This window comes from Erithacus rubecula, assembly GCF_903797595.1.
Source record: "Erithacus rubecula genome assembly, contig: scaffold_866_arrow_ctg1, whole genome shotgun sequence".
Lineage (NCBI taxonomy): Eukaryota > Metazoa > Chordata > Aves > Passeriformes > Muscicapidae > Erithacus > Erithacus rubecula.
The window spans coordinates 14,858-37,823 of NW_027635470.1; the positions used below are offsets into that span (position 1 = coordinate 14,858).

At 48.7% G+C, this 22,966-nt stretch overlaps 1 protein-coding gene across 1 annotated transcript; it reads left to right on the forward strand.

The window, feature by feature from the left end:
• Positions 1 to 11,568: 11,568 nt before the first annotated feature.
• Positions 11,569 to 12,501, forward strand: LOC306816742 (olfactory receptor 14A16-like; the record flags this gene model as incomplete). Its single annotated transcript, XM_079333179.1, has 1 exon — positions 11,569 to 12,501. One exon carries the CDS (start codon positions 11,569 to 11,571, stop codon positions 12,499 to 12,501), a length of 933 nt encoding a protein of 310 aa, XP_079189305.1.
• Between the last annotated feature and the right edge of the window lie 10,465 nt (positions 12,502 to 22,966).

The window sequence follows — 22,966 nt, forward strand, 5'->3', positions numbered from 1 at the left end:
GGCTCCACTCTGGGCATTTGGAGCTGTTGAAAGAAGACTTTGACAAGGTGGGAACAAATTCTTTGAGCCAATCCTATAAAATAATATTTAGAATCCTTTCAAATTATCTTCTCATAATTTGGTTGTGATTTGTAAAAGTTTTTTGAGTTTATGTTTTTCCTGCTGAATTGCTGGCTCAAATTCAGCATTGCTCTCAGCCAGAGCTTTTATGATCCCTTTGGAATAAAAGGCCTCCCTGTGCCCCAGTGCAGTCAGACCTGCTGGTCCTACAAATCTGCCCTTTGCTCATTACCTCCTGCTTTTACAGGGTTCTTACACATTCTCTTAATTCTCTTAAAAAAAGTTTTTCAGACTCCAGTTTCAAAATTAATCTCTCTAAACCCCCACTGTTTTTCCTCTGCAGATAGAGAGGCAGGGATATTCAGGGCTGGTGTGGCTCTCTACTGCCTGGTGTTGTGCCTACTGGGAGCTATTGCTCTGCAACCAAAGCTTGTCCCTGCCAGTGCTCCCAGAGCGCAGCCCACTCCTGGGGGCTCAGCTCTGCCCTGCACACCCCTTCTAGCACAGGGCACTGCCCAGGGGCATCTCCCAGACAGCAGAGCCTTAAGGGCAGCTCAGACAAACTGCAAGCCAAGGTGCTGCTGCTGCTGTCTGTAGGCAGAGAAGGGTGAGGAGGCACTTTGTGAGGGAGGTGTGAGGCAAATCTGCTGATGCCCAGTGGGACAGTGCAGGAGTCTCAGTGACACAGACACACCTGACAGCCCCTTTCCCTTGCCTTGAGAGAAAGCTGAGAGCAGCCCTGGCCATGCAACACCATCTGCACAGCAGGAGGAATCTGCACTGATGGGGGTCACTCCTTCCACCTCCAACTTCTCCCCACAGTGCATGGGGAGCTGCCAGGCAGGCTGAGAGCCGTCCCTGTCAGGTGGCACACCCCCTGGACTGGTCAAGAGCCCTGAGGGCTGCAGGAGCTGCTCTGCAGGACAGCCCTGGGCAGCCCTGGCACCAGCCCCAGCTTCAGCCCCTGCAGCCATCCCTGGCAGCAGGAGCCATCCTGCCCTGTCCCTCTGACAGTGCCCAGGGCAGCCCTGCTCTGCAGCACATCCTGCTCTTCCTCCTGTGCCTTAGAAAAGCTGAGAGAGTCCTCCTGACACATCCCCCTGTGCTGGCTCCAGGAGATCCCTCCAGGAGCACAGGGGACATTGCCCTGCAGCCACACACTCACCCTGTCCAGGGCTGTGTGGATGTTTCCCCAAGTGAAGTCTCAGCTCAATGTCTTCCCACTCCTGATTGCCTTTAGCCTGTCTGTGCCTGGCTCCTGTCCCCTCAGTGCCTGCAGGCAGTGCCCTCAGCCCTGCCGGGCTGGGAGAGGAGCTGCTGTTCACCAGAAATGTCTTTTTGAAGCTCTTCTTGGTTGTGCCTGGGAGCTGCCTCTGTGCCAGGAGACCAGCCCAGCTCAGCAGCACAGACACAGCACAAGGATTTTAATGACCCTCACAGGGATTTAGTGCTGTTTACATCATATTAAGTCCCACAGTGTGTTAAAGAAACTTCTCAAGAGTTCAAAGTTAAATTGAAACACCAAATTTTCCTCAAGTTTTAATGGATCCTGCTGAGGGATATGTCTGTGAAAGTTGATCATACTTTGCTATTTTACAGTGCCCCCATACCCTACTAACTCTTTCCAGTGTGTCAAAATACAGGCTAAAGGACTGGCCTTAGAAATCTCCTTGCTTTGTCTTGTACTCATTACCTCTTCCTTCTTGTCTTACCCTGTTTCCACCCAAATCTCTCTCCACACAGCCTCACAGTCCTTTCCCAATCTTTCTCCCACACACATACCTGAGTTGCAGGTATTGAATGCGATTTGCCACAAACAAACTTTAGGATCTTAGGTTCAAAATCAGCTTGGTTAGGGTGTCTTGATTTACACTGAGGGCATAGACATTGCCGTCTCTCAGAGGAACAACGTTTTTCACAAATCTTGCACTGTAACAGTAACCATGCAGAGTGCCAACTTCTAGAAGCCCCAAAAGCCTCATAACACCCACAAAAGCAATCTATTCCTCTTCTCTCTTGAATGTCCAGACCTTCTTGTGAAGACTCTTCTCAGTCCAAAACTATTAAACTCCTTGGGGAAGTTCGATATGTTCCATCCTGTAACAACACAGAAAACACGGAAAAATTACCAGTTTGCTGCTATTGTAACTTTTGTCAAAAGGTGGTAATATTACTCTAAAATACACAATGACCAGTGGCAGCAGGGGACCGGTTAAGCCCGAACACCGAGAGTTACAGGGAATGCCGACCCCCTTAAACAGAAATTCCCTACACACAACCCGAATCCAAAAGTCAAAATCACTGCAGGGAAGGGTATCTCTTTATTAAGGGAGAAAGCATCCACCTCTTGTCAACACAGCACACAGTATACAGCAATTTCAAACGATCACCCAATCGCTTTTTTCTTCTCCAGCCATTTCAGTTGCCCAAAACGAAAACACAGATCCAAGCTCCCACTTGCTTCTTCCTAAGTACATCTCACCGGTCACACAAACAGTCATTCACAGAGGCAGGACCCAATCAAAATAATGATTAAAATAGCAGCAATAAACAAGCATTTGCCCAGTTCACCCGGCCACTGCACCTTCCTGATGATTGCAAACAAAACTGCCCAGGCTTGCGCTGAGCACAGAACGTCTTCTGCGTCTTGTCAGCTGCCTTTTAGCCATGTGTAGATCTGACAGGCATACACATAATTTTAAATGTACAGTTTTATCTGCAGTCCAGCAACATGTCTTGTCTGTCCCCATGATGAGCAGCTGGGGACCGGAGGTCCCTCCAGGAAGGTCCCAGAGACATCCATAGCCCAGGTTGCTCTTGCAGCCAGAGTTTCTCATGGCAAACTCCCCAATTGATTGAGAAAAAAGTACTGTCCACCCAGTTTAAGTTAGAAAGTAGTATATTTATTACAATGCTGGGCAAGCCCAGAAGAAATCTCCCACAAGGATGTGCAAAATACCCATGGCTCTTGCCTTATTTTTTCCATCAAAATCTTACATATTCATTTAGTTACCCAATATGCCTATGGATATGAATTACCTAACACCCCATACCCTCACATTCTATTCAAATTAGCTCAAAGTGCTTTTGCACAGTCCTTGCGCAGTTCTTTCATTCAAATGGGCCAGTGGGTGTTTGAAATGGGTCAGAGGTCTCCTAATGATGAAGTCAGGGAGCCTTCCTTGCCTTCAGCTTTTCACCTTGGCCTTGTTCCGAGGTTCTCGGGCCCTTTGACCGTAGTTCAAGTTCCCAGCCTGGTTCTGGCTGGTTGCAGGGCCCAGGTGCAGTTATGGTTTCTTCACTTCAACAGTATTCCAACTGCCCAACTTGACACAACAAAGCCAAGCAAGTGATTTATTTTCTTATCTCTACTGGCTTAACCACTGATTATTAACTTTCTACATTGCTTCTACTCTGATCATTATATGTATGGCTTCTATTCCTCAGCTAAGCTCTTAACTCATTGATTTTTGCATCAGAAAGATGATGCTATGATAGATACAAACACCATCAAGGTATTGTATCAGGATGCTCTGCCTGGAGTGTGGTGAAAATGGCTTCAAAAATGCCCTGTTTGCAAAACTTTCAGTGGTGGATGGAGAAAGGTAAGCCATGCAGCTTTTGGTGTTGAGGAAATGCTGAAACCAGCCTGACTCATTTAAACTCTTCCTGTCCTTGCTGGGATGAGGAGCCCCTCAGCCTCCCCTGCTCCAGGCTGGACAAGCCCAGCTCCCTCAGCCTCTCCCCACAGCCAAAGGGCTCCAGCCCCATTCTGGAGGCCCTTCCCTCACCCTGCTCCAGCTGACAGACATCTTTGCTGCCCTGGGGAACCCAAACCAGGCCCCAGTGACCTGGATGATCCCAGTCCTTGATGTCCTGGTCACACAGCCCTGGCCGCTAGTCCCTGTGTCAGGCTCTGGGGTTGATTTGTGGAACATCCTTGGTGGAAGCTGTGGCCCTATTGGAATTGGGGGAACCCAGGGGAACAGGGGACCCTGCTGGGCATGAACAGCATTGGACTTGTCTGGGTAAACTGTGAGGGGGGCTGAAGCATAGTGGCCAGCCAGGGTCGCCTCCTGCAGGCTTAACTGGAGGCACTGGAGGTGAGAGACAGCCTCTCTGTGTCTGGAATGCTCAGCAGATGCTCAGCTCAGGCAGCTCCTGCATCCCCAGGGCCAGTCCCCTGCCCAGCACAGCAGCAGAGTTGGCCCCGGGGCTTCTCAGGCAGCTGCTGCTGCCCCAGGGACAGGGCAGCCTCTTGCCAGGGCTCCTCTGCACGCCAGGGGCTCCTGCTCTGCTCCTGGCACATGCCAGCTGCCCACAGAGCCTGTGCCAGGGGAACACGTCTGTGCTGGCCTGAGCAGCCACTGCTGCAGCCCCTGCCCTGCTCCCAGAGCCCGAGCTGGGGCTGCTGCTCTGCAGAGCACGGGGGCTGTGCTGCCCGGGGCCCTGGGCTGCCTCTGCTGGGCTCTGCTGCTCAGCCTGGGACACAGAGGCAGCTGATGGTGCTCCCTGCACTGACCCCCTCCCACACAGGCTCTGCTGGGGCTGTGGAGGGGCTCAGAGGAGCCTGCCTTGTTCCAGGGCTGCCAGATGGCCTTGGGGCTGCCCTGCATCCTCCTGGGGAAGGTGTCTGATGCTTAGAGCACTCAATGCCTGACTCCTTTCCCTGTGCCTGCTGTGTCCCTGGGGTTCAGAGCCCTCAGTGCCAGACTCCTTTCCCTGTGCCTGCTGTGTCCCTGGGGCTCAGAGCTCTTCTGGTCACAGCAGACATTCAGTCCTTGATCTTGGGATGACTCCACCATGGGCAGGCTTTTGCCCCATGATCTCCACTCCCTTCTACTCCCTGGCACACCCTGTCCCTGCAGGTCCCCTGTGCACTCCTGGAAGCCCCAAGGCTTTGCAGACAAACATTGCCCTGCCATCAGCCCTAGGACAAGCTGCAGAGCCCCAGCAAGGTTCAGCACAGACCATTCATCATCTGATGGGCGCTGGCCACCAACAAGCCAAACCTGACCCAGACCTGAGTCCCTTGATGGCCACACTGGGACCCTGACCTCATCCCACTAAGACCTGGGAGAACAGGGAACACAAGGAGCCTCTTCAGAGTCTGTTCTTTGTGCCTGTTCCTGAGACTGACTCTGGAGGAGAACAAAGCCTTCCTGCCCTTCCCTCAGGAGATGCCTTTGCTGGTGGAGCTGCTGTGCTGGAGCCCAGCTGTGTCCGAGCAGTGCCCATGGCCTGTTTTTTCTTGTGCTCACAGCAGGGACATGCAGCAGGACAGCGACCAAGCTGCCAGAGCACTGCGGCCTTACAACCACAGAATGGCTGGCAAGGAGAGGAAGGAGAGGGTGGATTTTGGTAGAGCAGATGTGGGGAGAGCCAGGTCCATTGTGCCTGACTGTGCTGCTGTGCTGGGAGTCCCTTCACCTCTGCTCACAGGCACTGCCCTTGCAGAGACAGAGAAGGGCTGGGGAAGCACCCTGGTCACACAGGGCAGAGCAGGACACTTTATTTTACCTCAATGCACAATGATCATGGCTCCTTACTGTCTGTGCTGAACACAAGCACTGTAGATACTGATGTTGCAATACTGTGACTAAAGGCATCCCTTTATGGAAAATACTATGAAAAATTAAAAAGAAAAAAAAAAAAAAGGGAAAAGTAGAACACACCAAATAGAAACACATGGAACTAAGCAGTCTGGGCAGCCTGTAATGAGTTCCATTCTGAATGCTATGCAGAAACAAACAGGCACTTGATTGTTTCTGGAAACACCGAGTGGTCATATTCCTCAGAGCATCCTCAAGCTCCTGATTCCTCAGGCTGTAGATGAAGGTGTTATAAACGAGATTAAGCTGAATTAAATATAATTAGAATTAGCGGTAATTTATTTTGTGACTGAAATACGGTCCTCCTTACCCACAATCAAAAAGGGACAGCGCTGAGCCCGGGATCTGTGCCGGGTGAGCACACTCTGATCCAACCTCTGTCGCATCAGATCCCCCAGTGCTCACAAAGCCGCCTTGGTCAGTCCAGTTTTTATACAGCTTTTCATAGCCTGGAGCAGAGGTCTTTCTTTTTGTTGTTGCACATATTCATGTAGTCTTTCTCTGCATTGGGCTGGACAAAACCATGTCTGGGAAATGATGAATTTGGTGAATGCAGATCTCGGTTGATGGGAAGCTGGCATTCAGATGTAGCTTTCCTGATGGCTCTGGTTATCTTAATCATCAAGAATTAACGGGTGCTCATCGCTTGGGAGTTTCCTAGACAGTTTCTGAAAGGGCTATCTTCGAACAAGTAATTATTTGGCTTTTGACTTGGAATTACCACCAGTTGAGAATAATTTCAGAAACCCACAACTCTGGGGACTAATAAGGGTCACTCCTTGTTTTTTGTGTGGGTGGACAGTTATTCATTGTGGACCAGGGTGACAACCAAGTTGGGTCCTTCTCCTCTGTAGAGGGTGCAACAAGAGATGGCATTGTATATCTAATAAACGGAGACCTATGTGCCCCAGGTGTGCCCTGGAACTCCTGAGAGGCTATATTTGGGTTGTAGCACATGATCAGTTCGAGATAGTGAGTCCAGTCTGTGGTTAAGGTTTAAAGCCAGAGAATTTGGATATTTTTGAAAAAGACTGGGAATGGCGCCAGCTTGGAAAAATGAATTGTAAGGCTCCCCTTGTAGTTTAACTTTCAGTATTTGAGATACAAGGGTTTATTTATGGAATTTCTGTCTGGTCAATAGAAGAAGGAAGCAGCCAGCTGTTTGAGCTATTGGAGAAGGGGGATTTCAAATAACTTAGAGGAGAGAGCAGAAAGAATCAGGACTGCATGTGCTCAGTATTTTCGGAGGGGTTGTCATTGGGTTGGTCAGCAGGGTGTGGTCGACAATATTTGTCATTGGGGTGGTCAGTGGGTGTGGTCAGTGGGGTGTTGGCAATGGTTAGGAGGATGTTGGTGTGGTCAGTGAGTGTGTGTAGTGGTTATGGTCAGTGGGTGTGATCATTGGAGGTATGGTCATTTGGGTGGTCAGTGGGATGTCATCAGTGGGTAAGGTCAGTGGGTGTGATCAGTCAGTGGGTGACCAGTGCATCACCTGTTCCTATTTCTGCTCCATCATTCCTGCTCTGATGAGGATGGATCCTCAGCCACTTGGTGGATGCTGATGAATTTTACTACTCCAGAGGCCTCTTCTTTCTTGAGCTCTTCAGTTCCAGAATTCAGTGACAAAGGCTCATAAACATCTGTTAAAAACATCCATAAGAAAAGCTCCTGAGGATAACTTAAGTTTTCAAATCTTTGGTGGTTAACTGGATAGATTTCAAAAGTGTATTCCAAGTGAATACACTATATTGAAAACAATGCCGAGAGAAGTGATTTCTCCTGGTTCTTTTCCTGTTTATAGATGGATATAAGAACTGTCCAACTGATATTGACCCCCAGCACCTTCTAATGCAGTCTGAATATATATGAAAATCATGATGGTCAGTCAATCACACTTTGGCCCCATCCCCATCTCCTCCTCACCATTTCCCTGATCCAATCCCTCAGACTCCTGTGGACCAGGAACAGTGCAACCAGCAGGAGTAGGACAGTGATTCTTCCCCTGGGCTCAGCAGTGGCTGGGCAGCACCTCAAGTGCTGTGTGCACTTCTGGGCCCCCAATATAGGAAGGACATGGAGGAGCTGGAGAGTGTCCAGAGAAAGGCTACAAGGCTGGTGAGGGATCTGGAACACAAGTCCTGTGAGGAGCAGCTGAGAGAGTTGGGGATGTTTATCCTGCAGGATACTCAGAGGAGATCTGATCACCCTCGACAACTCCCTGACAGGAGGGTACAGTCAGGTGGAGTTGGGCTCTTTCCCCAGGGAACAGTGACAGGACAAGAGGACACAGATTTAAAGCTGCCCCAAAGAAGGTTTAGGCTGGACATTAATAAATACTCTTCACAAAGAAAGTGACTGGGCATTTGAATGGGCTTCCCAGGGAGGTGAATGAATCACTGTCCCAGGAATAGTTTCAGCATAGACTGGATGTGGCACTGAGTGCCATGGTCTGGGTGACAGGGTGGTGTTAGTTAGTTAGTTGGTTAGTTAGTTAGTTGGAAGTTTAAGATGTATCATTACAAGTTTGTGAAGTGCTTTATCATTAGTTGAAAAATTTACATGGCAGCAAAGCCATGGGAAGAAAGCAATTAATGATTGGTGATAAAAGATGTTAGCAAAGTTCATAGAAATATGTGATTGGCTAAAAAACTAGTCTAAGGCATTGTAACTAAGAATGAGATGGCTTCTGATATTATGGCATTCGGCGTAACACTTTTAATGTCTCACCGTTCTATGAGACTGGTGCAATAAAGCAATAAACTGTCTTTTACAATGTCTCTCAGTTGCTCATCTTTTGTTATAATGATGTTCTGACAGGCATATTTTGGGTATCAAGCCTGCCAATTCAAATCAATAGAGATTCCAAGATACCAGGTCTACCCAAAATAACTCAATAGGGATTTAGAGACACCAGGTCTACCCTGTTTAAGTCTAGGTGGATTTAGGGACACCTAGTCTATCCATTGAATTCAACAGGACTTTTGTGGAACTTTGGTGCTAAAATGGGACAATTTGGGTAATTCTGGGGGAAATGTTGGGCTCAATTCCAGGAATGTCCCTTCCAGGATCATGATGCTGATTCTGTGGGAGTCCTGGATGAATTCCTGGAAGCCAATTTCGAATCCCTGATCCCACATCTGTGACATGTGTTGGAGCTGTGCCCCCAGATAAGCCCAAAAATCTCCATTTTCAGTTCAAATTCTGGGAATTCTGAAGCCAAAATCGAGAATTTTAGCAACAAAATTTTAGGGGCACTGGGTTTAGCCATTGAAGTCAATGGGAATTTACGGACACCAGGTCCACCCAGTCAAAGCAATGAGGATTTTCGGGACACAAGTTTTGGGGGGCCTTAGGGGTTTTGGGTGACCCAGTGATCCAAGAGGTACCCAGGTGTATCCAGGTGATTTTTGCCATGATCCAGGATATACTGGGGGCTACCCAGGTGTATTCAGGTGATTTCTGGGGATGTCCAGGTAATGTTTGGAGCACCCAGGTGTCCCGACTCTCCTGGATGGGCTGGGAAAAGATAATGGCCACTGTTGCATCCTTTAGTCAACATGGACACACATGACCCTTTGTGGTGGGGGAGCTGTCAGGGGGCACTCAAACATTCAGGGTTAGCCCAAAACTATAGGCAAGGGCCCCAGAGGTGGGAGGGAGCCCTGAGTTACCTCAGGAGATTATGGTTGCACAAGGCTCTGTAAATTTGGTTTCACAAAGCCCTGCTGTTTCACACTGGCCCTATGGGACCATGTGGCCCAGCAGATTCAAAATGATGCCTGTGGTCCCTTGAGGCCCCACGAGGAACAGTGTCACAATGATCCCTTGGATCCATGGTGCCCTACAGTGTCACAATGGTCCTTTGATCACAATGGACTTCTAGTTCCATGAGCTTTCATATTCTCAGCAACAGTTCTGCTGTGTCACCATGGACCCTTTGTCCCACAAGATTCTGTAGTATAACATGGTCCCCTTGTTCCATGAGGTTGTGCAGTGTCACTAATGGACTTCTTGGTTCTGTGGGGCCCATCAGTGTCACAGTGCACCCATGGCTGCAGGAGATTCCATAGTGTCACCATGGCCTCCTTGGATCTGCAGTATAACAATGGACCATTGGTTCCATGTGGCCCCACAGTGTCACAATGGCCCCTTGGTTCCATGAGGCCTTTCTCTGTCACAAAGTACTTTTGTTCCATGAGGTTTCCCAGTGTCACAAGTAACCACAGATGCCATACGGCCCCACTCAGACAAAACGGATGTTGGTTCCATGCAGCCCCACAGTGTCAAAAGGTCCCTTTGTTCCTTGAGGTTTCATAGGGTTACAGGTGACTCCTTGGTTCTGTGAGGCCCTGCTGTAACCAAATCTCCAAAATATCAGACTAAGGCTTCTTAACACTAATTTGGTGTTAAAGTGGGCATCATTTTTTTCAGATCTCAGGTCCAATGTGGGATAACTCAGTAGCTTATGTGGACATGTCAGTCTACACATCCAGGTTTGCTCAGCATCAGAGACACCTTTCCCTTGTTTGTCCCCTCCGGTCATCACTGCCACCAGTGTTCTACACTCACTGGAACCTGGGGACATTTCCTCAATCATATCCCCCAGTGGGACCCATTAAAACTTCAAGAAACTTTGGATTTTAAAACTCACTTTGAGTTCTTGAGAAGTTTTTTGAGCATACTCTGAGGGACTGAGTCTGATGTAAACAGCACCAAAGCCCTGAGAAGGTCATTAAACTACTTGTGCTCTGTCTGTGCTGCTCAATTGGGCCGAGCTCCTGGCACAGAGGGCAATCCTGACAACCAAGAAGAGCTTCAAAAAGACATTTCTGCGGAGGAGCAGCTCCTCTCCCAGACAAGCTGGGCTGAGGGCACTGCCTGGAGCCACCCCAGGTACAGCACAGAGGCACAGAGAGCTTCAATCAGTCAGGGCTGGGAAGGTGTTCACGAGTGATTGGGGCAGAATCACTCCCAGCCCTTGACACAGGAAGCCTCTGGCTGCAGGACAAGGCAGCTGCAGCTCCTGCAGTGATCTTCTAAAGCTGGAAAATCCCAATGCCTACAGACTCTGTGAGTACATTCTCTGATTCTCTCATCTAGAGCAGCCAGGGGTGTCCAGGGCTGTGCTGCAGAGCAGGGTCCTGCAGCCCAGGGTCCTCTGCTGGGGCAGGGACTCTGCTGCATGCCAGGGACAGCTCTCAGCCAGCCCTGGGAGCTGCCCACAGCTCTGGGGGACAGGGTCTGGATGGAAGGATACAGCTGCTAAGGCTTGGAAGTGTTCTCTTTTTGTGGTGAGGATGCTGCATTGTTCAGGACTACTCCCAGCAGGACATTTAAATCCAGAAGATTTCCAAAGGGATTTTACAGGGAGCACTGCCAGGAAGAAGCTGTGCAAATGGAAAATACTTCTCTTTTAATCTACTGCTCTGGGTTGCCTGGATGGGAAATTTCACACTGCTAATGCTATCTCACTTCAGGATGATAAAAAAACTAAGAGAATTCCTCAGATCTCAAAAATTAGTCAGATCTCAAAAATCAGCAGAGGACCCCTTAAATACATCATCTGCATTGCTTTTCCAGCATCCTCAGGGATGCTCTGACATTGCCATCACAATTCTGCAGAGGCTGAGCTGGCCCTGGGCAGTGCCCTGTGCTGGGAGGGGTGTGCAAGGCAGAGCTGAGCCCCCAGGGCTGGGCTGGGCTCAGGCAGCACTGGCAGAGTCCAGCCCTGGGCACAGGGAAGCAGCTGCTGGCAGGGACAGCTCCAGCCAGCAGAGCCCTGGGCAGGTAGTGGAGGGAAAGTGCCACCAAGATGGGCTGGGTTATTTAAAGTCTTTCCAAGCTGAACTATTCCATGTTTGCTTTTTTTACAGATGCCCAAGCCAAGACACAGCAAATGTCCAACAGCAGCTCCGTCAGCCACTTCCTCCTGCTGGCACTGGCAGACACTAGGCAGCTGCAGCTCCTGCACTTCTGCCTCTTCCTGGGCATCTCCCTGGCTGCCCTCCTGGCCAACGGCCTCATCATCAGCGCCGTAGCCTGCGGCCACCACCTGCACACCCCCATGTTCTTCTTCCTGCTCAACCTGGCCCTCACTGACCTGGGCTGCATCTGCACCACTGTGCCCAAAGCCATGCACAATTCCCTCTGGGACACCAGGAACATCTCCTACTCTGGATGTGCCGCACAAATCTTTTTCTTTCTGTTCTTCCTCTCAGCAGAGTACTATCTCCTGACCGTCATGTGCTATGACCGCTACATGTCCATCTGCAAACCTCTGCACTACGGGACCCTCCTGGGCAGCAGAGCTTGTGCCAACATGGCAACAGCTGCCTGGGCCAGTGGCTTTCTCCATGCTCTGCTGCACACAGCCAATACATTTTCCCTGCCCCTGTGCCAGGGCAATGCCCTGGGCCAGTTCTTCTGTGAAATCCCACAGATCCTCAAGCTCTCCTGCTCCAAATCCTGTCTCAGGGAACTTGGGCTCATTGTTGTTGGTATCTGTTTATCATTTGGTTGTTTTGTGTTCATTGTTTCCTCCTATGTGCAGATCTTCAGGGCTGTGCTGAGGATGCCCTCTGAGCAGGGACAGCACAAAGCCTTTTCCACCTGCCTCCCTCACCTGGCTGTGGTCTCCCTTTTTACCAGCACGGCTATATTTACATACTTGAAACCCCCCTCTGTCTCCTTCCCATCCATGGATCTGTCCCTGTCAGTTCTGTACTCGGTGGTGCCTCCAGCCCTGAACCCCCTCGTCTACAGCCTGAGGAACCAGGAGCTCAAGGCTGCAATGTGCAGAGTGATGACTGGATGGATTAAGAAACCATAAATTGCTTGCCATTTTCTGAAAACCACTTGCAATAAAAGCATGTTTTATACTTTTTTTTTTATTTATTCATATTGGAGGTTGTCTTAGTTTACATCCAAAATATTGACCACAAAGAAAAGCCATTGTTTGTGCCATTTCTCATTTTGTTTCACTCCACATTCACTGTGACCCAGAGATGATGTCAAGGAGATTTGGCCTCTTGGTGGCTTTGAATGAACCAAAGGTTCTCTCTCCCAGCGAAGTTTTCTCCAGAGATGCCCCTTTTGTTCCCTTCTATGGAGCTGCAGCAGCAATATCTATGTGCAGAGCTGGGGCAGATCAGTGCTGGCACAGCAGCTGTGCCCAGCAGCAGCAGCACTTGGTGTTGCCAGTGCTGCTCCCGTGCCACTGCCCCACTGCCCTCCTGCCCCGCGTGTTGCTGCAGGGCCTGAGTGCTCTTGGGGCCGGGCACAGCCCTGGGGGTGGCAGTATCGGGGCTGCAGCAGGGAAAGGCCATGGATATTGCTGGGGCAGTGCTGACACCTCAGGGCAGGGCCTGGGGGCTCCAGGCTCCTGCAGCCCTGGCCTCTCCCCCAGCTCACACAGGTGCCGCATCCTTGCAGGCACAGACACGACAGCACTGGCTCAGGAGCCCCTGTTTGCACTGCGCAGAGCAGGAGTCAGCACCCCCATGGTGCTGCTGTGAGGAGATGGAGCTGAGTGAGCACAAATGCCATCAATCCCTGGGGCCAGCAAGGGCTGGGGGACACCAGAGAAACCATTAGGTTTGTTGTGGCCTCTGCAGTCAGCCATAAAGTTTGAAGTTTTTTCCAATGAGTGGTGAGTTTATTCTCCTGCAGACATTGTTTCTCAGAGCCAGGGCTGACAGGCAGACACCCCAAAACTACCATGAGCATTTCCTTATGTTCACCTTTGCTGTCTTTTGTTATTGGTGATCCACATTTCTTCCTGTTGCCCATTTTTGTCCCATCCCCTGCAAACAGCCCATCTCTGTTTGCTATTTCCTCTCTGGCCCCACTCCCCATTTCAGTTCCTGATCTGGCACCATGTGAAGGTCCCTTGTACAGCAGGATCATCCTACAAGTGCTTCAGGAATTGTCTGCAGGCTCCTGCAGTGTCTCATGCTGCTCCCTTGCCAGAGGCACCACAGGCCAGGGGGGCACATCTGGGCTGCTGTGTCTGGGGTTCCCTGTTGTGGGCAGTGAGGAGGGGCTGGAGAGGCTCTGCAGGACTGACAGGATGGGCTTTGGGGCTGTGTGGAGAAGCTGAGGGATCTGGGTGCTGGACCTTCTGAAGAGGAGGCCCAGGGCTCCTCCTGCAATTGCTGCAGAGTGGTTTCAGAGAATCACAGAATCAGCCAGGCTGGGGAAAAACCTCATAGATCATCAAGTCCAACCTGCGCCCTTACACTGCCTTATCTCCCGGAGCCTCCTCTTCTCCAGGATAAACAACCCCAGCTCCCTCAGTTGTTCCTCACAGGACTTGCTTTCCAGACCTCTCACCAGCCTTTTTGCCTTTCGCTGGACACACTCCAGTGCCTTCATGTCCTTCCGAAATTGGAGACCCAGAACTGGACACAGCACTTGAGGTGCTGCCAAACCAGTGCTGAGTACAGGTGGAGAATCACTGCCCTGCACCTGCTGGCCACACCATTCCTGATCCAGGCCAGGAGCCATTGGCCTTCTTGTCCACCTGGGCACACTGCTGACTCATGTCCAACCTGCTGTCCATCACTTCCCTCAGGTCTCTCTCTGCATGGTCACTCTCCAGCCACTCTATCTCCAGCCTGTAGCACTGCAATCGTTGTTGTGGCCAAAGTGCAGTACCTGGCACTTAGTATTTTTAAACATCACCTTGTTTGATTTGGGCTGTGGATCCAGCCTGTCCAGGTCCCTCTGCAGAGTTTTCCTACCCTCCTGCACATCCACACTCACACCCAGCTTGGTGTCACCACAGTTCCATGAGGCTCTAGGATGTCACAATGGTCTCCATGATTCCATGATGCTCTGTTACGTCACAATGGATCCTTGGTTCCTGGACCCTGCAGTTTAACAAAGGAAACCTTGGTTCCATGAGGTCTCGCAGTGCAACAATGCTTTCCTTGGTTCCACACTATCCCAGTGGCCTCTTGGTCCCATGGAGCACCACAGTGTCAAAATTGTTCACTTCATTCCATGAGGCCCTGCAGTGTCACAATGACCTCTTGGTTGTATGAGGTCCAGCAGTATCACAGTGGTGTCCGTGGTTCCACGAGGCTCCGAAAAGTCACACTGGCCCCTTGGTTCCATGGAGCCCTGCAGTGTCACCATGGCCTCATTTTTACGTGATGTTCTACAATGTCACAATAGACTCCTTGTTTCCACCAGGCTAAAAAGTGTCTCCACAGTCTTCTTGATTTCATGGGGTCCCACAGAGTCACAGGGCACCCCCGAATTCCATAAGAGTGCAGAGTGCCACAATTAATTCCTTGTTTGCAGAGTGTCACAATGGACCCTTGGTGACACATGATCCTACAGTGTTCACAATGGGTTCTTGATTCCATGACACCCTGCAGTTTTAGTGTCACACTGGAGTCTAAGTACATGAGGCCCTGCAGTTTCACAGTGGCCACTTATTTCCAGGGGGCACCCAGGTTTCAAAATTGTTCCCTTAGTTCCACGAGTCCCTGCAGTGTAACAATGGCCCCTTGGTTTAACAAAGCCCAGTGTGTCACCATGGTCTCCATGTTTCCACGATGACCCAGAGCCATCAATGAACCTTTATTCCCTTTTGCCCCACAATGTTACAATGGGACCTTGCTTCCCTGGGGCCATGCAGTGTCGCAATCATCACAGAATCTCCCAGGTTGGAAAAGAACTTTGAGAGCATCAAGTCTAACTTGTGACTCAACATCACCTTGTCAACCAGATCATGGCACTCAGTGCCTCATCCAGTCTTTCCCTAAACACCTCTAAAGATGGCAACTCCACCACCTCCCCAGGCAGCCCATTCCAATTCCAAATCACCCTTTCTGTGAAGAATATTTCCAAATGTCCAGCCAAATCCTTTCCTGGTGCATCTTAAGGCTGAGTCCTCTTATCCTGTCACTGTTCCCTGGGAAAAGAGCCTGACCACCACCTGGCTGCACCCTCTGGTCAGGCAAATGTAGAGAGTGATGAGGTCTCCCCTGAGCCTCCTCCAGGATAAACTACTCCAGCTCCCCCAGGCACTTCTCACAGGACTTGTGTTCCAGACCCCTCACCAGCCTTGTTGCTCTTCTCTGCACATGCTCCAGCCCCTCCATGTTCTTCCTAAATTGAGGGCCCAGAACTGGACACAGCACTCGAGGTGCTGCCCAACCATTGCCATGCACAGGGGAAGAGTGACTGCCCTGGTCCTGCTGGCCACACCATTACTCATCCAGGCCAAGAGCCATTGGTCTACTTGGCCACTTAGGCTCAGAGCTGGCTCATGTCCAGACAGGTGTCCATCATTGCCATGAGGTGTCTTTCTGTCAGTCCACTCTCCCAGCGCTCTTTCCCCAGCATGTAGCACTGCAGAGGTTGTTGTGGCCAAAGTGCAGGACCCAGCACTTGGTCTTGTTGAACCTCACTTTTTTGAATTTGGGCCCTGGATCCAGCCTGTCCAGGTCCTTCTGCAGAGCCCTCCTACCCTCCAGCAGATTTACACTCACACCCAGCTTGGTGCCATCTGCACATTTGCTGATGTTGCACTCAGTGCCCTCATCCAGATCATCAATGCAGATATTGAAATCCACACTGGCTGGCTCTGATCCCTCAGCCATCCTGCAGGTGCCCTGGGATGGCTCTCAGGGTGATCTGTTTCATCACCTCGCTGGGCACTGAGGTCATGCTGACAGGCCAGAAGTTCCCCAGATCCTCCTTCCAGCCCTTCTTCAGGATGGGCTCACATTGGCACCTCCAGTCCTCTGGGACCCCCCTGGTGAGCCAGGACTGATGAGAAATGAAGGAGGGCAGCTTGGAAACCTCATCCAGCAGCATCCTCATCCCCCTAGGATGGATCCCATCTGGTGCCAGAGACACCTGTGAGCATCTGAGTGGCTCAGCAGGTTCCCAGCTGCTTCCTCCTGAATTACAGGGGTCTGTTCTGCTCCCTGTCCCCATCTACTAGCTCAGGGGGACACGTGTCCTGAGGAAAACCTGTCTTATTGTTGAAAAGTGAGGCAAACAAGGGGTTAAGCATCTCAGTCTTTTCCTCATCTTTGGTAACCAATTTCCCCCAATAAGCACTGGAGGTTTTATTATTCTGTCTCTTTGCAAATAATGCATTGATGAAATCATACTTATTATCTTTCACAGAAGTGGCCTGGTTAAGTCATAATTGAGCATTCATCTCTCTAATCTTCTTTCTGCATGACCTAATAACAGCCTTAACCATTTCCTGAGTTGCGTACCCATCTGTCCAAAGGTCATATAGCCTCTTTTTTCCCCTGAGCTCCTGGATAAAATACTTATGCTTTGTCAGGCCACTCATTTTCTTTATTAGTTCACATTTTGGCACAGAAGGACATTTTTTTCCTTCTCCATCAAGATTTCCTTCCTGAAATGCCTTCATCCTTCCTGGAATCCCTGGTTTTAAGGGCTGTTTCCCTTAAAAAAATGTCATGATCCGCTCAACCCGAGTGGGAGTCGTGATGGTTTGTTCGACCTCAGGGTGCAAAAGACAAAAGGCAAGAGACTCAGGTTTGTTTAGCAGTAATACAGTTCATTGTGTGCTAACAATCAAGTTTTGTGTGTGTGAGAGAGAGAGAGAGATGAAGACAAAGGGGAGAGAGAGAGAGATAGAGGGATGGGATATATCTACCAACAGATGGGACACATCCTCATGGCTGTCCAAAGAGATGAGACCCATCTTCAATCCATTGGGGAGAAAGAGACCTCAAAGTCTTTTTAGGAAAGTAACCTTTTATAGTCCTATTCCAAAGCAAGGGGCCTCTGGCCAAAAGGAGGGGAGATTTATGGACTATTGTATGTGGAGATTGTAGCTCCAAGAAACAGGTGGAACAGGACGCTACAGCCAGTGCCCTGCTGAGCGCAGCGTACCATGGCAAGCACATCTATAAACAGTCCTTTGCAAACATCCACCTCAGCCAGGCCAGAACTCAGGTCCAGAGGGAGGGGTGGCATCCTGGGGTCTCAGTCTCTGATGATGGTCTTGAGGCAGATCAGAGAAAACTTTAGACTGGCTGTTACACAAAAGCAGTATCTGATTCAGTTATGCCCAAATCTGCACCCTGAATAGGCCAAAGGCTGTGCACTCTAAGTCCAGTGTAGAAGTTTTGTTGATGCCTCTCTTTCTTCCACAGAATAGGGAAAACCCCAAAATTTTATGGTCACTGTACCCCAAACAGATTCTGACCACCACATCTCCCATCAGCCCTTCTCTCTTTGTGAACAGCAGGACACAGAACTTTCCTGGGGAGTGGGAAGAGAAGGAAACCTCCCCAAGGTGCAGCCTGGAAGGTTCAGCCTGGAGGTGAGGAAGCAGCAAAGTCCCTCTCAGGGCAGAATGTTGGTGGCCCAGGTGTCCCAGCTGAGGCTGGGCCATGCCATGGCTCTGTGTGCCATGAGCCGGCAGCGCTGGCTGCAGGGAGCCCAGGGAGGGCACAGCAATGCTGGGCTGAGAAATGCTGGGGGCACAGCGAGATGGACGTGTGCAGCCAGCCAGGGAAAAGCCTAAACAACAAACTCTACTCAGGAGCCAAATGCTCAATACAGGCTGCCTGGAATGATGTCACCTTTCTACAAGCTACAGCATAACCAGAAATTATCTCTGTAAGCAGAATTCTCTGAGTCTTCCAACTGAATTCTCTGTCCCCATCCTTTCCCTGGATCTCTGTTGCAGATGGAAATTGATGGTGCCGTTGTCACCTTGAACCCCTCTCTTGAATGCAGACAATTTTCCCAAGGTGTGTTAAGAAGTTGTTGCTCAATGTCTATGCAAAGCTTTTGTATCCTCATGGAACCAATTGTCTCCATGGAAAGGACACAATTGTGACAGTTTGCAGCCTCACAGAAACAAGGCTCCATTGTGACATTTAGGGGAATTAGAGAATCAAGGAGATCATTGTGACACAGCAATGCCACAGGGAATCAATGGTCCATTGTGACAATGCAGATCCAAGGAGACCGTGGTGATACTATGGGACCTCATGGATTCCAAGGGGCCACTGTGACACTGTAGAACTTCATGGAACCCAGGGTCCAGTGTGACACAGCAGCACCTCATTGGAACAAAGGAATCATTACTGACAACACAGAAACTCCTGGAACCAAGGGACTGTGGTGACACAGCAGGGCCAAGGAGACCAGTGACCAGTGACATAAGAAACTTATTGAACTGATGGTCCATTATGACACTGCAGAAACAAAAAGACCATTGTGACACTATGGAAACTCAGGGAACCAAGGGGCCATTGTGACACTCCAAGGCCTCATGGAACCAGGGAGATTATTGTGACTCTCCAGAACCTCATGGCACTAAGGGTTTATTGTGACACAGCAGGGTCCCATGGAACCAGCTGTCCATTGTGACAATGCAGATCCCAGGAGACCATGGTGATGCTCGGGAAGCTCATGGAACCAAGGGTCCATTGTATCCTGGTTTGGAGGACAGGCGTCTGCCAAGAAAGGCAGAAGCTTCTCTTTGAAATGGAGAAGGTAAACCACCCCTCTAAATTACTGTAATTTTGAAATTAAGCGACTCTCAAGCAAAGATATGGGAATTAGGAATAAAAGTTCTTTGCTAGGAAAATTAAAATAGAAATACAGTATTACAAAGAACAATCCCAAAACACTGACAGAGTCAAAATACAACCTGACACCCCGTCAGTCAGAGTGTTGGTAGCAGTCCAATTAAAAGGTGGGCTGCAGTCCTTCTGGAGTGACAGATGTGGTTCAGCTGAAGCAGTGCTCCTATAGAAAAAGTGCAGTTTTCCTCTGAAGGTCCAGAGATGATGTGGAAAGGTCTGGCTTTCCACTGGAATCTAGGGGAAAAAAGATACCTTGTTGTTCAAAATCTCAGTTTTTATCAAGGTAGGAAGGCCTTGGCTCCTCCCTCTGGCTGGAACATTTCCCAATTGGATAATGTAATTTCATCAGTCATACAGTGGGACTCAATGGCCCAACAGCAGATGATATCTTCCTGGAGGGAGGATAGGTTGTGGAAAAGATAAAGATGATTGCCCCACCTAGTCTTAAAGACGGCCCATTAGAAGATAATATGTGCCACGGAGATAAGGGTCACCACCCTACCCAGCTTCAACACATGGTGATAGAATACACATTTTTGTATTTCTGCAACCCAAGACACCTGATAAGTTCTCTGTGTTTGTGGTTGCTTGTGTTTCCTTGACTGCTGCTACTAGAGTCCTGGCTCTTATTTTTTGTTTTTCCTTATCTCTTCTAACATACACTTTTTGTGCTTCCCATAACAACTCCTGAAGCCCTCTATCCTGCCGATCTTCCAATTTTTCCAGCTTCTTCCTGATGTCCCCTCAAGACTTAGCTACTAATTGTGTTTTCAAAAGGACCTGCCCTGCTGCTCTGTCAGGGTCTATGCCCGAATATAATTGCAAATCCATTCTTAGTCTCTCTAGCCATTCTGCCGGGGACTCGTCCTTCTCTTGATGTTCACTCAGAGCTTTCCCCACACTTTTTTCCCCAGGCACTGCTTCCCAAATTCCTTGGATTATCATCCACCTGAAATCCTTTATATTCTGTCCATGTTCCACCTCCTGATTATTCCAATTTGGATCTGCCAGAGGTCATATCTGATCTCCTTGTTCTGGCCCCTGCTGATCTCTTTTCCAAGCCTCTATTCCTGACTCTTTAATCATTTCTCTCTCTTCCTTTGTAAATTGGAAATATTAAAATTGATTCTTAAAATTCAGTGTCCATCCCCCCCCCCTCCCCGTCCCCCAGGCCTGCATATTTACTTTTCTCCTGGTTAGGAGGTTCTTTTGAATTCACAGATAGATTTAAAGCTTGACAAATCTAATCTTCAAATTATTTAAACTCTGGCCAATATAAATTGTCTGCATAGATCTTTTCCTTCATCTATTCAAACATAAAATAATGGATCATTTTCTGCTTGCTTTTTCCTCTTTAGGATTCCCTTTTAACCCAGTATTGTACTATGATCCTCAGTGGACTGTCCTGAGGAATACTGTTCCCCTTCTGGGACTCCCCCTCTTGGTTCCCAGGCATACCAGGTTCTTCTGAATTTTTGTCATAACTCACAACCCCTTGTTCAGAGGTCTTACTCTTCCTCTGATCCATCTATGGTGGCAAAAGACTAAGAAATCCCTTATATCTTAGGCTCCCATGCTCTCCCTTACTTGTTTAGTGGTTCAACTTTCTCACTCAATATTTGCACATAAAATATTTACAATATTTTATCTTTTGCCAACTACTTGTCTCCCTCCTAATTCTCTAATTTCCCTTCTCAATCTATTTTCCCTAACTTTTCTGGCCACTTTTTTCAAACCCTTTAACCACATACAATTTCCATCTGTTTTTCTTCTAAAAAATAATTTAACTAAACTTAGTCACTTCCCCCCTAAGTCATCTCTTCGAGTGTCAACTAGCTCTGTTCTCCTTAAACACTTTTTCTGTGAGTTCTTGGGCTGGGACCTTCCCTCCCAGTCCCTCCCGGGGTCTTCACTTGTTCTTCCCTTTTGCTTCCCTTTTTTCCTGGCCAGCCTCCTCATGGAGAACTGAAAACATGGTACTGGGAGGCCCCAATGGCTTTGGCTATCGAACCATCTCAAATATTCCTCCCTCACACACACAAGCACACAGTCGCCCCTGATTTACCCAACCCCGTGGTACGTACACAGTCTGTTTTCCCACGGTTTTTGTGCACAAGACATTTTATGGGCACTTTACCTTTTGCTGGCACTCCTCCAGGAGCCTTCTTTTAGCGTGCATCCTATTGCTAGCTTCTTTTGCTTATGCTTTATTTTAATTTGGAACTTCTTCTCCAAGAGAGCCTGGTCTAGTCTTGGGACCACCTTAACAACTGGTGGGGAGCTCTTTCCCAAAAGTAGCTACTCTTCCTTTGGACTGAGTTCCCAGGTTTCGTCACCAAATTGTGAATGATGTTCTATTTGTCCAATTAACCAAACAACAAGATTAAATTTAGCTGCAATTTTAAAGAGCAGCAATTATACATAAATGAATATAACTAAAGTATATTAAATACATATAATTGAGTATATACAAAATTTGGCAGTGAGTAATTTAGTATAATTGAGGTTCAAATAAAGCATAAGCAAAACCAACTGGGGTTACACTGACCAGGGGTAGGGTTGGGGTTAGCCCTTCCTCCCATACCAAAACAAACAAGCTAAAAATCACACTTACATACTCTATGTTAATACATGTTAATACAGAACGTTCTGGAAAGCTCCTCCTGGTTTCTATACCCAAAATCGACATCATTATGTCATGTTGTGCCTGCTCCACTAGTAGATAGGGGGTCTCTCATCCTTTCAGGGGTCTTTATTTCCAGTGAAGTCTCTGTGTCTTCCTCATGTCTGCTGTTTAACCTTGCAGGTAGCACAAGCACACTAAGCTTGGGGTTATGTAACTAAGCATATGTTCCCACATCCAAGTGCGCAATGCCTGGAACCATCCCAATTTGGCCCATTCCAAGGTCTAAACTTTTTATTTCTAGATGCTATTATTAAACCTACATGCTTCTTCTAATATTGCCACAGAACATCTGGAGGATCTACTTTGTTCCTTTTCCTTTTTGCTTTGTAACCATTATTTTCCATTGATATGAAGCAACAATTTTGCTAACATAGTTACAATTTAGTTAGCAGGAATCACATTTATCACAGTCCCTTAATAGAGAGATATCCTTTCCTGCAGTGATTTTGGCTGTAGGATGTGTGGGGGGGAATGCCTGTTTGTGGGGAATGGTATTTCCTGTAAGTCTTGGTGTTCAGTCCCCTGCCACTGCTGGTCATTGTGTATTTTAGAGTAATGCTGCCGTCTTGTGACAAGTTATAATTGCAGTAAACTGGTAATCTTGTTCTGTGTTGTTACTCTGTACTGTGTTGTTGGCTGCTTTGTTTTAGTTTGCTCAGAAGTGGCTGTTGAAGATCGACCCGAAGCTGAAAGAGCCCAGCTGTGTAGGCAGGCTCTTTCCATGTGGCTTCAGCATGAACCAGGAGAGTTTTGAATACAGAGGGGAACCGGACCACTGTAGGGTGAAAGGACAATGCAAGCTTGGCAAGAGAAATTCAAGGAACTTCCTACCTGCAGTGCTGTGTCTTTGACCCTCGGGAATTTAAGATACAAGGGGCTCATATTTGTGGACTGTCAGAATTACAGTGTGGTGGTTTGAGCATATTTTGAATTGATGAATAGAAAGGATCCCCCTCCCTCAGTGGTTTGGGCAGGATCCTTGGGAATTTCTGAATCCAGTGAACTAT